This window comes from Gymnoscopelus microlampas (genome assembly GCF_963454915.1).
Source record: "Gymnoscopelus microlampas genome assembly, chromosome: 1".
Classification (NCBI taxonomy): Eukaryota; Metazoa; Chordata; class Actinopteri; order Myctophiformes; family Myctophidae; genus Gymnoscopelus; species Gymnoscopelus microlampas.
The window spans coordinates 42,185,079-42,202,150 of record NC_139962.1 but is presented as its reverse complement, the minus strand read 5'-3'; the positions used below and the strand labels follow the sequence as shown (position 1 = coordinate 42,202,150).

The following is a 17,072-nucleotide window of genomic DNA, read 5'->3' as shown; positions in this document are numbered from 1 at the left end:
ATTAAGACATTACTCATTTATTTACCATTGTACACACTGTAACATAATGTGGCAATACTGTACTTTGATCAGGTCAGGCAGAGAAGCTTTAAAAACCTCAAAATTAGACTACAAATTGATCCATCTCTCAAGTAGTCAAAGTAAAAAAGAAAACAACAAATTGTCAACAAATAAAAGACCACATTTTTCTGAAATAAAGGAGGGAGAAGGGTGATGAAGCTAGAAAAACTGAAAACTCTGATATACATCTGAAGAGTTCAAAATCAAATTGAATACAGCGACCTCCTTTCATACATCTACAAAACATCACATCATCCAGCAGGAGTACAGCAGCTACATCATTTATGTGGAGAGCTTAAAACCTAACAGTGGTTCAGTCGTCTGCAAGAATCACCTGAGAAACAAAGAATTAGACTGCACTAAGATCAGTCCAAAGATTGTTACCATTTATAGTACCAAACTTTCATTTGAGAAGTGGTGGACAGGTGGCATTTTGCACAAATTGCACATCATATTCAATAATAACCACCTTTAAAAACCTAAAAACTAAATAAAAAAAGAATCCACATGAACAGACTCTTGTGGGGTCTTTGTAAAGAACGTTGAATGTTTGAATGTTCAATGTTGAACCATCATTACTGTAACCTTATAATGGTTCTAGTGCAGGGAGGAAGGAGAATGTCGCCATCTTCTGGTCATGTCATGACACCACAGCCCCAAGCCTAAAACAGAAAAAAAGAGGTCACCAAACATCATACTGATTTTATGTTCACACTGTCCCTCTACACTGGTAAACAAATGAGTGAAATCTTACCAAATGTGCTACTGGTTTCACACACTAGTACCATTAGACCTCTGCTAGCTAAAAACAGTTATCTTCACAAGACAAGCATGGATTTAATTGGGGCCTAATGATAATGACTGTATGCTATTAAGAGCCATCTGGTCCAAACAGGCTAGTACACACAGCTTTAGGTACACCAGAGTTTCTTTGATAATGTTTCCATGGTATTCTTTTCTTACATTTTACTTTGGAATTCCAGCCACAACCTCAGACTCAATGCCACAGTGATCGGACCCACGCAAGATCTTAAAGAACCCTGAGGAAGAGAGGATTATTTCATTAATGTCAAGTACACATGGATGATACAATGCTAATGTGTGTGTTTTTGAGTAAATAAATGTGCCTGTAATATATTTAGTATAGATGTTTGTGTGTACACTTGTTGTAATTCTATCTTTGTGTGAAGTAAAATGTAGGTAAAATGACTAGAATTTGGGTGAGGTTAAGGTAAAGGTTATTTGTGCATTTCGTAGTGATAGTTAAGGTTAGGGTTACAGATTGGGGAATGAATGTAAATGGTAAATGGTGCATTTATATAGCGCTGTTTATCCAAAGCGCTTTACATTGATTGTGCCATTCACCCATTCACACACACATTCATACACCGATGGCGGAGGAATCCATGCAAGGCACCAACCTGCTCATCGGGAGCAATTAGGGGTTCAGCGCCTTGCTCAAGGACACTTCCGACACTAACTCTGGGGGAGCGCCCCAGCCCGGAATCGAACTGGGAACCTTGCGGTTTCCAGTTCACTCTACCTGGCCACTCTACCCCTGAGCCACTGCCGCCCCACGAATGTACAAGATACAAGAATATTGTGTGTGTCCTCACCGTTGTCACCCCAGTCAGTGTTCCATGAGTTGGCACACAGCCAGTAGGGGGTGCCGTCTTCCTCTCCCCAGCCCAGGATCTTAATGGCGTGACCTCCCAAAGCAGAGCCATGCACATGTTGATACACACCTAGACACAAGAAAACACACAACATGACGCAAGAAGACACAGCATTACACAAGAAAACACACAGCGTGACACAAGAAGAAAGTCCATTTGGCCTTGTTTAAAATGGTTATCCAGTGGGAGAGAGTTTTTGTGAGTTTTTCCTTTGGCCAGGGGTGCTCTGAAGCGGTTGCCTGAAAGGAGTGGTGAAGGGGGTGTGAAGGGTCCTTAGTGATGGAGTCTGTCTTTGTTTTTACTGCATGACTGTAAAGGTCTAAGGGTTGAGTTGTTTTGGTTGCAGCCTCCTAAAGGAGAAACGTGCACTGTTGGGCCTTTTTGTAGACCCCGTCCACTTAGTTGTGTGGTTGATCTCACTGCCCAGTTCTTGACCTGGTCCACCACCGGAATACCCTCTTTTCACGGTTTCGCCCAGGTCATTTATTTTGATAAAAAAAAAGAAAATAGTAAAAAAAAAAATAATCTCATTTCCTCTCCGGCATTGGCTGTGTAGAACATGGGGCTGAGTAGGTGCCATAACTGGATAAGTACAGGGATTATATGTGCTTCTCGCAAATTTCTATTTTATTTGCTCTCACATCATATCCGACTCTGCCGGTTGATATAGTCATCAAGTCGGAACTTCAGACACAATAAAAGTAGCGTAAGTGTCTGAAGAGGTTCTCTGGTGTTTATGTGAGCTTGCATAGTGTGTAGTTCTCACCAGACTTGTACTGCGGGAAGTCTTCATAGACAGTAAAGGCACCTTCCACTGGGCCGTTCTTGTAGATCTCACTCCTGATCTGACGTTCTTCTGACAGAACTCTGTAAGACGTTTTACCTACAGCACACATACACCAGTGTTAGTCTTCTATACTGTGTACTGTACACAGCTATACACAACAGATCACAGAGTTAGGCTGTTTTGGAGAGACAACATATTGTGTATGTACTGTATGTAGAGACACAATATGTACAATTGTATGTACTCTATGCTGCGCACACATAGATTCTGTACAGGTCGGTGTGTGTTCAACTTTCACAGCAAGTTGCTGTTGACTGGAGGGTTTGTACCATACTGTAGCACCCTATGGAATAAGGTACATAAGAATGGATTGCATTAGTTAACAGGAAAGTGCACAGAATGTCTGTGGGAGAATTTGTTAACATTTTAAAATGGTTTGTCTGTCAGAACAAGACAATTGATAATCTAGATGTGCACACAATTAAAGAATACAGTACAAACATTACAGTGTGTGTGTGTGTGTGTGTGTGTGTGTGTGTGTGTGTGTGTGTGTGTGTGTGTGTGTGTGTGTGTGTGTGTGTGTGTGTGTGTGTGTGTGTGTGTGTGTGTGTCTTCAATTCCATACCGAAGTGCTTGTCCCCTTGGTAATCAGGTGTGTATCCAGCATCACATTGGCTGACACACTCAGGGGTGTCACCTTCTTCTCCAGTACAGGGAGGTCTGGTTCCATTAACATGATGCTCACAGGGAGCTATGGTGTAGGGCCTGCAACCTGGAGAAACACCAGGAACATACACTGTGCTTTACTACTGTGTGTGTGTGTGTGTGTGTGTGTGTGTGTGTGTGTGTGTGTGTGTGTGTGTGTGTGTGTGTGTGTGTGTGTGTGTGTGTGTGTGTGTGTGTGTGTGTGTGTGTGTGTGTGTGTGTGTGTAATAAATACATACATGTAAAGTCATGCATCACATTTAAAAATTCAAGCAATACATTTCAAGGTCATGCAGTACTTCCAGCAGTTCCTAAAACAAGGCTTCTGAACTCCCAACTATGACCCCAATATTCTCCCAATATTTCTGCATTCTCGTGCACAGAAACAGCTGATTAGCCTGGACAAATTCAGGCATCCTAGAGGGGACACACACTTACCAACATGGGAGTCGAAGAGCCCGCCAGACACCAGTCCATCGGTGGTCCAGAAATCCCAGGCACTGGCAGGATAACCACCATTACACCTACAAACAGAAATGGTAACTGTAACCATCAAGACAACTACAAGAGGATGATAACACTGACTTAAACTCCCAACTCTTAGCTTTGCAGTAGGGCGATATGATTGTTCATTATTAATTATTATGCAGTATATCATCGCTGTTGGGCAGAACCTTTTAAGTCCAAAATGTACTTTTCTGGAAATGGAATGGATCCAGTGTAGTTATTATGTAGTCACAAGCTCTTGTTAACACATCGCGTGCCAGTCGCGTAGATCTACGCGAACCGATTTAAAGCCGCAGTGTGCCAGTCGCGTAGATCTACGCGACTCGCATGTTAAATCGAAAAAGTGCACTTTCCGGAATTTTTTTCGACCCATTTCCGGTTCCGGGGCCGACCGGAAACGGAATAAAACTGGTTCCGTTTTTTTCGCTCGCATCCGTTTCCTGTCTAGGCATCAGCTTAGAATCGATTTATCTCCCTTGTGGTTTTCCTCACCGCATCGTCCTGTCTAACGTTCTCGCCTGTAACTTCAAAATGGCGGCACGGATCGGCTCGCAGTTTTTTGTTTTTGTTTTTCACGGATCCCGTGTTTGTGTCGAACCAAATGAACGCGGATTTTAAACGGATTTAGCGGGGGCTATGACAACATGAAAAAAACAAAAAAACAACAAAAAGAGCTTGGCACTGGTAGGTACATTATGAGATTAACCTCTGGCGTTCAATGTGTTAATAGAAGCTTACAAGCTTACAATGCATTGCAATGTGAAGTTGTTGATATGAAAATGTCTTTGCCGAAAACTCTACAAGCTCACAGCGCAAGCTTGTAGATCTGCTATTTTCGGTGAATGTTCGCCACAGAATGGGAACGCTAGGGTTCAAGTCACTCTGTGTATGTCATTTCTGTACTACTGTATCCCTTCTACAGTACTTCTGTTGCACACGGTGGCAATCAATAGGGCTCGTCACACCAAGCTGCTCTACAGAAATGCCCCAGAAAAATGTCTGTGACAATTCAATTCACACAAAAAACAACATAAAAAGTAACTTAAAATATAGAGATACAAGGGTTCGCCAGATTGTCAGTTCACCGGTAACAAGTTCACTGCTAACATGTTTTCTGATGGTGGGGACAGTTAGACCTTGAAAGATGGTAAACGCAGTACACACACATAAAACGCAAGAGGAGATCTGAGCACTCAAAAATTGTGTTGGACAGGAAGTTAAAACAAATGTTATCGATAAAGATGCCTAAAGTAATACACACAGACTTACCCCATACCACAGTCGCTGCAGCAGGTAAGCAGGTCCTGTGAGGAGATCTCCACACTGACCTTGCTGTTGCTATGGATACACACACGGTCTGATATGGCTTCTGCAGCACCGAACGCCTGTAAGCACACCAACCATCACACCAACAGTAAGACAAAGCCATCAGGCAGTGATCAAACAAGCTTCAAATGACCCATTCGGATACCATGAGTTCAATTACAGCATGTTTCATAGTTCACCTCATCTCTGTATTCATGATGAGATAACAGTGTGTCTGTTGCTATGTTTGTTTCTCACCCAGCAGGAGCCACATGAACCCTGATCCCTGATCTCTTTCAGAGTCGGACAGTTGGGCCACTGTTCTCTGGAGTCAAAGTTCTTAGGCAGCTTCATGTCTCCATCATATTGAACCCTAAACACAAGTAGTAAAATGCAGATCATGCATTTCAGATGACATGGGATTATATACAGAACTTATTAAATGTCTCTGTGATCCAGGAGGACCTGCATGGAGTGCGTTAAGTCTGGATCGCATGCAACAGAACACAGCATTCATTTTCCTATCATCATCTCTATGCACAAGTGGAACCACCAGTCACTCAGCTGTGATTGACCCACACCCACACAAACCAAACACACCTACAGACACACACCACACACACAGACTACACACCACTACAACCCCATAGACACACAAACATGCACTACACACCATGCTAAACATGCATACCTACAGACACACGCTACATAAAATTACAGTACTACACTTACAGACACACTCAGACCCTGTATACAAATGATGCAAGACTCACAGGATGGGTAGCTTTGGTCCATTGAGCAGCGCTCCACAGAGTTTCTTCACATAGCCGTAGTCCACGTGACGGAAGTTGTGGCCGGCCTACAGAGAACATACGCAAACTGATGTTAGAAATGTCTAGTAACAGCAGATTAATCTAAATGTATTTGCCAGAAGATGCACACCAATCCGTACGTGTAAAGTGAATTGTCAAAGATCCACAAACATCTTCCAAGCAAGCTATTTCTGGTCTTCTCTTAACATTAATGTTTGGACCGTACCCAATAACAAACAAATGGGTTATTTGAGTCCATATGCACTAGGGCTTGGCGATACGACTTGAAATCAATATTACGATTTAAAACTTTTTCCTCGATGAATTAACCATTTTTTAAATATATCTCTCTGTGTGTGTGTGTCTCTGTGTGTGTGTGTGTGTGTCTGTGTGTGGATTCAGTTCACCTTCCAGGTAGTGTTGACTTTATTAATGTAGTTGACCATCTCATCAGACAGTGGCTGGAGGTGTGGTCTGGCCAGGCTGATCGACAAGCTGCCAGCCAACAACAAGAGGGCTGCACGCCACATTATGCCTAAGAGAGAAAGAGATATTGTTTTATTTACCACGCACTTAAGTTAAAGCTGTGAGGTTTGGTAATTAATTCCATACAACTTTAAAAACAGTAAAGACTCAAAATACAATTCATCAGGGATTAACCTTTAATAACATACATAGCATAAATACATAACATACAATTATTACCCCAAAGAAGATAAATTACAAGAACGAGAGTTCTGCACATTTATAATCCAAGAAAAAACAACACTCTTGTGTGACACTATCACATAATAACAGGTTCTCTAATCACACATAACCCAGTTGTGTCATGTGATAAGAAAGAAATTGGCGGTGGTAACAAGAGACACACATACACTTCAGTCAACAAGTCATGCTATTCAGAGTCTCTCTCTGGTTTACACAACAGAACTAAGAGGCCACTGTGATAACAGGTGAACAGGTTGCTACACATGCTACCATTCATGTGCCTGCTTGTGCAGACTCACTCAAATGACTTTAAACAAATTCCTTAAACCGAAATCATGATGTAAATCAAATCATACTGAACACGAATATTAAAATAATAAAAAAAGGTACAATAGCTAAAATTAACATTTGGTTTTCCTAAGAAACAAGTCAAATTTTGTAGTTAATTCTTGCTTAACTTTCCCCTCTCTGGTAGTGGGGCCACAGATGGACAAAAAGTACAGTGTAAGTACAGGGAAAGTACAGTGAAACTGTCACAAATGTGAATGTATGCATTTGGATGAAATAATCCACAATGCTGTTTGTATACAGCGGCAGACGTTACTAGAACTACATTTATGTACTAATGTCGGTGTTGGTGGCACTGCAGGCGAGCCCTTATCAATACCAGAGCCAGGCTTAGCCTACAATCATCCAGGCTTATCAACTCAAGTCCTCATGGAGCCTATAAAATGGCAGCATTGGGTGTAGACCTGATAAAGGGGTCACATGTGCAGCCAGACCAAACAAATATATCCCTGTGTACACACTGTATTCGTATGCGAGAAACGGTATTCTCATCCCAATAACGTAAAAACAGAATGTCACATTTCTCCTCCTTTTGTTTAAAGATACTGTAGCGATGTTGTTGCAAAGGGGCTTGTAAGAAGGAGAAGAACAATGCCTTGTATTTCAACAAAACACATTTCTTTTCCTTTCATTCATTACCTTTATTTATTGATCGAGATTACAGGCATTTAAAACAAGCAAAAGAACAAATATGAATCACAGAACAACAAACAAAATCAAAACAAATATCAACAATTACCTATTGAGCTTAATTGCATAAGTCCCATGGTAAGTTAACATCAAGTAACACTGAGCTCAGAGAGAAGCTGATAAACAGCTAAAAGACACGCACATGTTGAGCTTAATTTCTTTCAGATAAAGACCTCTGTAGGACAGGATGTTAAGCTGGTACTCTTGCTGGTTAGTTGAGTGACACTCCTGTTGGGACATGTCATGTCCTTGTTTCAACTACTGTAATGTCTGTACTCAGTACTCACAGACAGTAGGTTTGAGTTCAAATTCAAAACAAACTAAATAACATTAACAATAACATATTAAATGTCATTAGCAAATACCCTATAATGATGAACTCAAGACATTAGCAGCATATAATTGCATCACACAAAACTGGACAAGCGGAAATATTAATTTTCCCATTTCATTAACAGCACAAGCGTAAAGTGATACTTTTTGCTAGTAGATCTCACTTTGTATCAGTGCACATTCACTGCACAATAATTCTGTAATAATTATGAAGAGAAAAACAAATAGAAGATCATACTGCAGCAGAACATAAGGTCTTCACGGCAACAGAAAATGTAGACATTAGATAATAAATAGATTTGCGAAAAGTTCCTAGCACAAGAGGTGTGTCCCAGCCAATCACAGCCCCGTCCCCTCGGGCTATGAGATCCAAATGTATTTAATACTGAATCTCTGTCTGTAAGAGCCATTTGAGCCTTATCTATGATTGTTTGTTAGTTGATAATGTCACCGCAGGGCTTGGTCAAGGCCAAGTTGCCTAGGTATTTAGACAGGTCTGTAATCAGCCGCAGGTGTTGCCAGTGGCAGAGGCAAACAGCTTTTGACTGTGTTCAGAGAAGTTGGTGGTCTGTATCCTGTGCGTTTACGTTTATTTAAGTCTGTATTCAGTGTAAAAGTGATTGGCACTAAAGCTACAGATAATAAAGCATTTATTTATGAATTCCATGGACGTTTGGACCTTCAGTATTTGAGCACACGTCAGAACTTCCTCGGCAACCAGTTTAGTGCCAGAAGTAGAGGACTTTTGACACTACACTTAACAGTAGCACCTAAGTAAAGGACTTGGGTCGGGTGTTACACTGTCCTTATTAATATGAGATATACTGTATGAATTAACCTAAGGAGTTAAGACCGATGACAGCTACTCTTAACTGGAAGTGCCCCTTTGTCATTGGAACTCATTTAACAATAACATCTTCTGTATCCAATCCAACAATGATTATGATTCATCATTCTATGGACAAAGTTAATGTCAGTGAGTGGAAACGAAACAAGTGAAACAATCGCGTTATTTCCAATCTGTGGGTGCAATCAGCATGTTGACTGAACTCTGCAGCCTGGGGGGTGGAAGTAAGAGGAAGAGAGAGGAGGGAAGGACTCCCCCACAGGCACAGAACAGGGAAGTGAGACATGGGTCTCAACATCTCCAGCGCCTTGTGTCTGTGGTGTCCATGATATAAAGTAATATACAATTGGTGATGCTATTGTATAGGCTTGAAAATGCAGTTTGTCACGTTCCAGGAAACTGACATCTGTCTGTGGTGCTTAAGTTGCCTTCATCAGAGAGCTGCAAGTTACCACAATGATCCTATATTGTACTGCCTGTGCCACAGTCATACCTGTATTTATGAGTCATGTACGCCTACATGGTGCTTCTTTCTGAGCAGTGTCCTCTCCTGTCACAGTTCTACTACTACAGAATTGAGTCTGAATTCAAGTCCTCTAGCGTAAAGCTATTATAAAACATTTCAAAGGATGAAATTGGCAACACCAAGGAATATGTCACAGGAAACTACACAGCCGGTCATTATAACAAAGAATCAAGAATAGTTTTCTATTTGCACCATTTCGTAGGCCTCTCTTGTAGTAAAATCAACAGGACTGTCTCTATGATTATGATACTGTTGCATGAGCCAGTTAGTGGCTCACCAATGAATAGTGAGGAACAGAGGGGACATTACAACTGATTAATATCTTCTGATGTTCATCATGCCAAGGAAATCTAGATCTATTTCTCTATCAAGAAATGGGGTCGAGTTACCTAACCTAAGGTTTCATGGCTACTGTAACTATAAGCACTTTTCACTTTCTATTTTTAAAACGTGTGGCTCTGAAATTGTATCACATTGTAGCAAGGGTGTTGTGTAGCATGTGTAGGATCGGTTTAAATGGAGCCATGTCATTCCAAAGACAAGGTAATTATGCGACAACAAGACAGTGGTGTAAATAACCAAGTACATGTACTACATATTTATACTTAAGTATTTCTAATTTTCAATACTTGTTCTACTCCACCACATTTCAGAGGCAAATTGCACTTACTCCACTACAATTATTTGAAAACTTTAGTTACTTAAGTTACTTTGTAGATTTTGATTATTACAAAAGATACACTATATAGCCCATCTAATCTCGCATTGTGAGATTGTAGATCGGCTGTTTTTTACTTAAGTAAAATATTTGAGTACTTTTCCCACCACAACGTTGTCAGAATGTTAAATCAAAGCTACCCTTCATTGTGTGTGATTCCTTTAAATCATAGCAGCCGGTAAGCACAGATTTCGTCATTGTGTTTACGACTATCATGTATAGTGCAGAAATAGGCCTGACTGTCTGGCCCAGACAGCAGGTTTCAAACTGCTACAATCAACTATTCAATGACCTTTGGTGAAAAGCACAACATCATTTATATTTGAGTAAGTTCTTACAAGTATAAGTATTGTCTTTATAATTATTAAGTGCGAAGTCATATAAATCGATCGGAGCACATTATAACACACTACACACCAGGAAAAGTGATAAATCATATCAACGTTACCTGTAGCTTTTTCTTTTTGATCAGTGGTTGTTGGTTTGAAGTTGACGTTCGATTCCCCTCCTGTTGTTCAGTGAGTGTGACAGAAATCACACAACATTCACTGGGTTTATTCCCTGCAACCATGTGACCTGCAGAACCCACACACCATGTGACCTGGTCACATGCGATGACGACACACACATGAATCAGCACGAACAATTGTTTTCACTTCCTAATACTTTATATCACTTGATTAAATAATAGTCTATTAAGCATTTTTCCTCTGAAATAGATCACCGCCATTCACCTGATCACAGTGGTGTAAAATAACTTAGTACATTTACTCAAGTACTGTACTACTTAAGTATCATTTTGAGATATTTTCTTTACCTTACTGGAGTATTTCCAGTTTTTAGTACTTTATACTTCTACTCCACTATATGATCTCAGAGGCAAATATTGTACTTTTAATCCACTACAATTATTTGAAAACTTTATTTACCAATTACTTTGTACATTTTGATTATTAGTACAAAAGATACATTAACCACTTCAGCCCTATATATATATTTCGGCCATTTGAAAATAGCCGATTGTGAGTTTGTGACCTTGTAGATCTGCTAATTTTTAAAAGATGAAAGGGACATTCTGCATGATATGAGTACCTTCTTCTTTTGGTACTTTAAGTTCATTTTGACGCCAGTACTTTTGTACTTTTACACAAGTACATTTTGAATTCCGGACTTGTTACTTGTAACATTTCTACATTGAAGTATTGATACTTTTACTTAAGTAAAACATTTGAGTACTTCTTCCACCATTGGAATGAACTGATGTGATATACTGGCTGGGAGAGTCTATCAGCTGCTGTGGTGCTGCGTGAACACTAGGTGGGGGTAAATTTCATTTAGCTTATAGCAGGGGTCTTCAAACTTTTCAGGCCAAGGACCCCCTAGCTGAGACAGAGATGAAGCAGGGACCCCCTCTATATTGTATAAAATGGTGTTTCAGATACACTTCTTCTGCTTTTTTCCCCCTCTACACCTATAACTCTTTGCCAAAAATAGCCGATCTACAAGCTCACAACGCCTCGCAGCTGCTATTTTCTCAGCAGATCTACAAGCTCTCCTCAGAAAAGGGATGCTAGGGTGTGGTTCATGTAAAAAAAAAAAAACTATCACACAAACATTTGGCGGACCCCATGTAGTAACTCTGAGGACCCCCTAGGGGTCCCGGACCCCCTGTTGAAGACCCCTGGCTTATAGAGTTTGATTGATTTGGCTGCATTTGATTTACAGTAATTGAACTGTAAACTCTGCTATCATTCATCTATCATCATATACATGTATATTAATCTGTCACTCAGTCAAGAATCCATCAAAGTCACCTTTGTCTTATTTTTATCGTAGAGTTTTTGTGTCCTGAAAGTAATGACTTGTAAATTGTAATTAGTTATTGAGGTAAAAAATGTCTATCATGTCTCCCTCTCAAAAGCCCCAAACTATTGATCAATTAATAAAACAAATCAACAAAATGTATGACTACACACATCGACATGACAGTAGCCTAATATTGTTATGTGTCATGTCATGTGATACACATAACAACTGCTGGATCAGAAACATTTAACTTAAAAACACTCTGCTCTTCAACTTAACTGATATATTTTCTTTCAAAACGGAGACGCAAATAAAACTTCATAAAGGGGAACAATTTACTTTAATATAGTTATCATGTGCGTGCATGTGTGTGACTGTGTGTGTGCATGCCCGCGTGTCACTGCAAAAAGTGTCATTAGCCATTTTCTCTTCCTCTAATTGTCATCTGACTGACAGAATGATTAGACATTCTGAAAACCAGTTAACTAATGACAAATTCTCAATGAACCCTACAGGTTGACTAACATGGTTTACAGTATACATGTATATAACCAGACAAGTTAACTAACAACACATTCTCATTGAACTGGACTGGTTGACTAACCTGGTTTGTGATGTAAAAAAGGGGGATATGAGCTATACATCCCCCCACTTTGATATTTATTTTGACATTTAAGGTTGAGTTAAGAGATTTATCAATTATGTTGAAGATTAAATAGTAATATAGAGCTATCGAATGTATTAGACAGGTTATGAGTCAGCGTCTTTGTGTTGTACTGTCATTTGTGATGAGTCTGTTGTATGAATGTTATGATGCTGATTGGGACCCCTGGAAGAGTAGCTGCTGTAACAGTACAGTAAGCTAATGGGGATCTGATAAATAAATCAAATCAAAATATCACGTTAATGAAGTTGACGGGTCAGCTAACCTGGTTTAACAGATAGATAGGTATAGGCTAGCAATAGCAATACATTAATATTGAACAGTTGACTAAGAACACACTTCTTAGTTGCAAGAGGAACATGTTTCTCTCACGCACGCACACACGCACGCACGCACGCACGCACGCACGCACGCACGCACACACACACACACTCATGAAACCATGCTCTTATACTTTTGTCTACTTTGCAGTTCCTCTGTAACAGCTAGAGTGTGTCCCTTGCTTAAAGGCACACATGTAAGCAATGGCCTCGGTCCACTGACCGGCACTTTGCCCTCAGCCAAGCTTGAATCACAACCTCCACTCTAGTCTGCAGTACCATGACCAGTAGACATACTGTACATTCAGAATGTCTTATTCAAATAGTAGTCTCACAGTGAGTTTACATACCGAGGGTTAGCTATAAAGTCACACCGCAAGACACACTGAATAATTGCTTAGGGGGGAGCAGTTAGGGGTTAAGTGTCTTGCTCTTGGACACTTTAACACATGGACCGAGCTTGGGAGGTGAACCGGTGACCTTTTGATTACCAGACAGCCTCTCTACCCATCAAGCTACAGCCGCCAAAAACAGCTCCACAGATGACGCCGTCGCCATCATACACTGTCTCTACCCTCTCCCATTTGGATATGAGGAACTCCTATACTATGTTTATAGATTACAGCTCAGTGTTCAACACCATAGTGCCCTCCAGACTCTAGGCCAAGCTCAGAAACCTAGGAACTAACCCCAGCCTGTGCAGCTGGATCCCGGACTTTCTGTCAGAGTGATGCCAGGAGGTAAGGATGGGCTCCAATCAAGGGGCCAGCCTGACATATTTACAATGAGGCCGATATGGAAGAGAGACAGTTCATATGAATGGCATGTAGGTGGCCTGCAGGTGTCAGAATATTCTCTCATTGTAAGCGGATGGGTTTTTGACGAACTTTAGACTAGATTTTCTTACCTTCATAAAAATTGTCATAAATACTATATGAGTTTAAAGTCTCCTTTCAATCATCATGATATGCGTTTTGCTAAATTATGGTCCCATTTATTCTAAAATTGACGATAAAATAGGCTATACTCCAGGAGGGGCGGAATGATTTGATTGACAACCTACACAACCAATAGCATTAATTCCCCGCCCCCGCTCTTGACTGACAAGCTACCCAACCAATAGCATTCTTTGGGGATTGTTTTCCGGTTCCCTGGTCACATCTGGTTGACCCGCCCCCGCTTTCCGCTTTGGTCACATGTCTGGTCTCAAGCAATAGCGTTTGATCGCCGACGTGCTCGATTGTATATATTAAAGATGGCGGATTGCACACAGCCAAACAATAGGCTTCATTTTCGGTCTGTATAAAGCAGAGGTGTGGCTTTGTCCATCTCTTTTATACAGTCTATGGCTCCAATACGTATTGTATGCCCCCCGATCCTCAACACAGGAGGAGCCCTACAGGGCTGCATTCTGAGCCCCCTTCTCTACTCCCTGCACTTGACAATGACTGCATGGCTTCAAAGCTCCAATGTGGTCAAGTTCACTGACAGGCCTGATGATGATGATGTTGATGATGATGATGATGATGATGATGATGATGATACAGCCTAGAAGAGAGAGGTAGAGAACTTGACACACGGTGCCAGGAGAACAATGTCAAGAACAAAGAACCAATTGACCTGGACCAATCTGTGTATGATTTTGCATGAACACTCCCAGTAGGCCTAGGAAGACCCCCGCCCCTCTGGAATTGTAGCTTGTACAATCAAAATTGTATTTTAACTGCAACTATACAAATAGAACATGCCCATTTCCACCTACATAGATTTTCTGGAACTTTGCACTTTCTTCTAAACAAACTTTTTGCTACTAATTCCACAGATTTTGTTCAAAACTCACACCAATTGGTACACATTATGTCTGACAAGTCATCATGTGATGTATCATTCAAATGTTTAATAATCCATTCCGATTGGTTATAATTTCCTTCTGATCCAATACCAAAAATGGCAAATATCATGATCTACCCCAAATTTGAATTGAACATTGCTAGGCCTCTGAACAGCTTTCGCTTCCCCTCCACTACACCCCTGATTGTGATTGTTTGTTGCAGAAACATGACCCCCCCCACACACACACACACACACACAAAATTAGGTACAAATTATATTGTGAGTGACAATGACCGTCAAACAGGGTTTTGATATTCCATAATATTGAACGCAATATCCAGTCAACCCAATTTGATGTTGAGGGGCCTCTATAGAGCTCACCCCCCAAAATCGCTTTGTGTTTCGCGCTTTTGGTTTAACCGTATGTCGTAGAAATGATTATTAATGATGAATGATTATGTACTTCTGATATGCAAAAATAGGAATTTCAAATACTTGAGACACACTGCCTGGAAGTGAAACAAACTATGCTGCTTTTTGTTGTTCTTCTGTTGTTGTACACCAAAACAACTCCAAACTGGTAGATGAATATATTTATTAAAACATAACCCAGGTCTCTATTTGTGAGATCATGTGTTTATTGAACTCAGTCTTTATTAAGATGAGATGTACAGTATGAATTAACATGAGGCAGTCCAATGACTAAACAATCAATTAGCAATCAAACCCATTCTATCAATGAAAATAAAAAAACGTAATAATAAACCAGGGAAATACTGCCACTGTGTGTTCAGACTGTCCACTAGCTGTATCCAGACTGCCCACCAAGAATGTCCAGAGATCTCATAACAGCACCAAGTGAAAAGATAACACAATAAGTACAAAATGTAAGCAAAGTAGAAATACAAGCCATCAAATTGCAGACAGTTACACACACATTGTCATTTCTACAAGACTAAGCGTTTGGTATTACGTTCTAAAGCGTGTTGCTATGTTTTGTAACATAGTGCACTAAGGTACATTTCATATTAGTGTTGCATAGACATACATTCTAGCTTGTGCGTTAGAGTAATGCAATGTGTCTGTGAAGTTGCATACTTTCTTTTTCTTTTGCAATAAATATATATTTTTCTGGCTAGATGGCGGTATGGAAGAGGAACATGCAGTGTGTCAATCCAAACATGGACAATATTTGGAGGCGTTTTAAGCAAGCAGATTAACCGACCTTTATAACCAAGAGTGTTTTTTAAATTCTTAAACTCCATTTTGATGTCTGTCTTTGTATTATTTCATTCCTCATCACAGAGATAGAACTTTGAATAGCTGTAGAAATAATGTATATTTTTGTTATACAACAAATGAATGTATGTTAAACAAATGATGATTACAAAACAGAAGAGATGAAAATATTATTTTCTTTTGTGTTGACAATTGTTAAAATAACTACATCTATGGTAAAAAAAAATAAAAAAAATCACATATTAAAAGGAACCCATAACATTCTGTAATACTGAGCAGATAACATCATCCATCCTCCAAACACCATTAACCCTTATAGCTCCAGTCTCTTCCCATACGCCTTCCCCTTAAAATCTATAAACTGTTATATAGTTTACAAATGTATGGATATTTTCACACTACAGGAGAAAGTATATGTGTCATTAGAAGTCCCAGAGAAAAAGGTCCATAAAGACCACAGGGTGCTGTAGGAAGAGAGATCCAAGGAACGTTAATGTCAGCTATATCACAGATACATAATCTATGTATTTCACTATATTCACTTGTCTTTCACAGTTTTTTAGTTATCCTAAACCAACGATCCAGTGAGTACCAGTATTCAGGCCACTTTGCTTTAGCTTATAGCTAATGCTACCCATTGGTATGATCATTTTCATAACATGTTATCTGTAATGTGTTCTGGTTCATTTAAAAGGATTGGGTTTATTAAAGGGTTCTGACAGATGAGCTTAAACTTGTGAACAGTAGAAGAGCTACTACTGTAGTTTATAATACTATTTTTAGTATACTGTAGCTTATAATAATCGATTACATTAGTACCACTGAAGTTCATACAATGACCTTCTCTCATTAAACAGAAAAAAAGAGATGTTATGAATCATATGATGACATTTACATCCATTCTGACAGGAATACAGCGCTACATACAGTACCTGTCAGAAATCTTACATCCTAACTCTTTTCTTATATCTCATCACAACATCAAGCTGATAGCAAGTCTTATTTTAAGAAAACAGCCTGTGATTTTTGCACAAAGCTAAACCATGGAGACACAACATAGTGCCTACTGGAAAAACAATCAGGTTTTTTTATTCCTCCAAAGCTGCCTCTTTTTTTGTTTTGATATAGCGTGTCATCAACAAAATTCACAACAAACTTTTACATAAACTAAAATACGTGTATATGTGC

At 39.8% G+C, this 17,072-nt stretch overlaps 1 protein-coding gene across 1 annotated transcript; it reads right to left on the bottom strand.

The window, feature by feature from the left end:
- On the bottom strand, positions 1 to 10,609 carry ctsba (cathepsin Ba). Its single transcript, XM_084067365.1, has 11 exons — positions 10,471 to 10,609; positions 6,260 to 6,387; positions 5,814 to 5,899; positions 5,299 to 5,413; positions 5,005 to 5,120; positions 3,667 to 3,752; positions 3,149 to 3,295; positions 2,503 to 2,619; positions 1,677 to 1,805; positions 1,024 to 1,100; positions 1 to 722 (listed from the first exon to the last, which is right to left on the bottom strand). Exons 2-10 carry the CDS (start codon positions 6,380 to 6,382, stop codon positions 1,027 to 1,029), a joined length of 993 nt encoding a protein of 330 aa, XP_083923491.1. The 5' UTR covers positions 6,383 to 6,387; positions 10,471 to 10,609; the 3' UTR covers positions 1 to 722; positions 1,024 to 1,026.
- Between the last annotated feature and the right edge of the window lie 6,463 nt (positions 10,610 to 17,072).

Bases quoted from the DNA above. Each gene is read 5' to 3' on its own strand.
- ctsba (XM_084067365.1), bottom strand. From the start codon at position 6,382: ATGTGGCGTGCAGCCCTCTTGTTGTTGGCTGGCAGCTTGTCGATCAGC. The intron at 5,900-6,259 runs GTGAACTGAATC...TGTTCTCTGTAG, and splicing joins AAGTCAACACTACCTGGAAG to GCCGGCCACAACTTCCGTCA. The intron at 3,296-3,666 runs GTAAGTGTGTGT...GTGTTTCTCCAG, and splicing joins GCTCTTCGACTCCCATGTTG to GTTGCAGGCCCTACACCATA.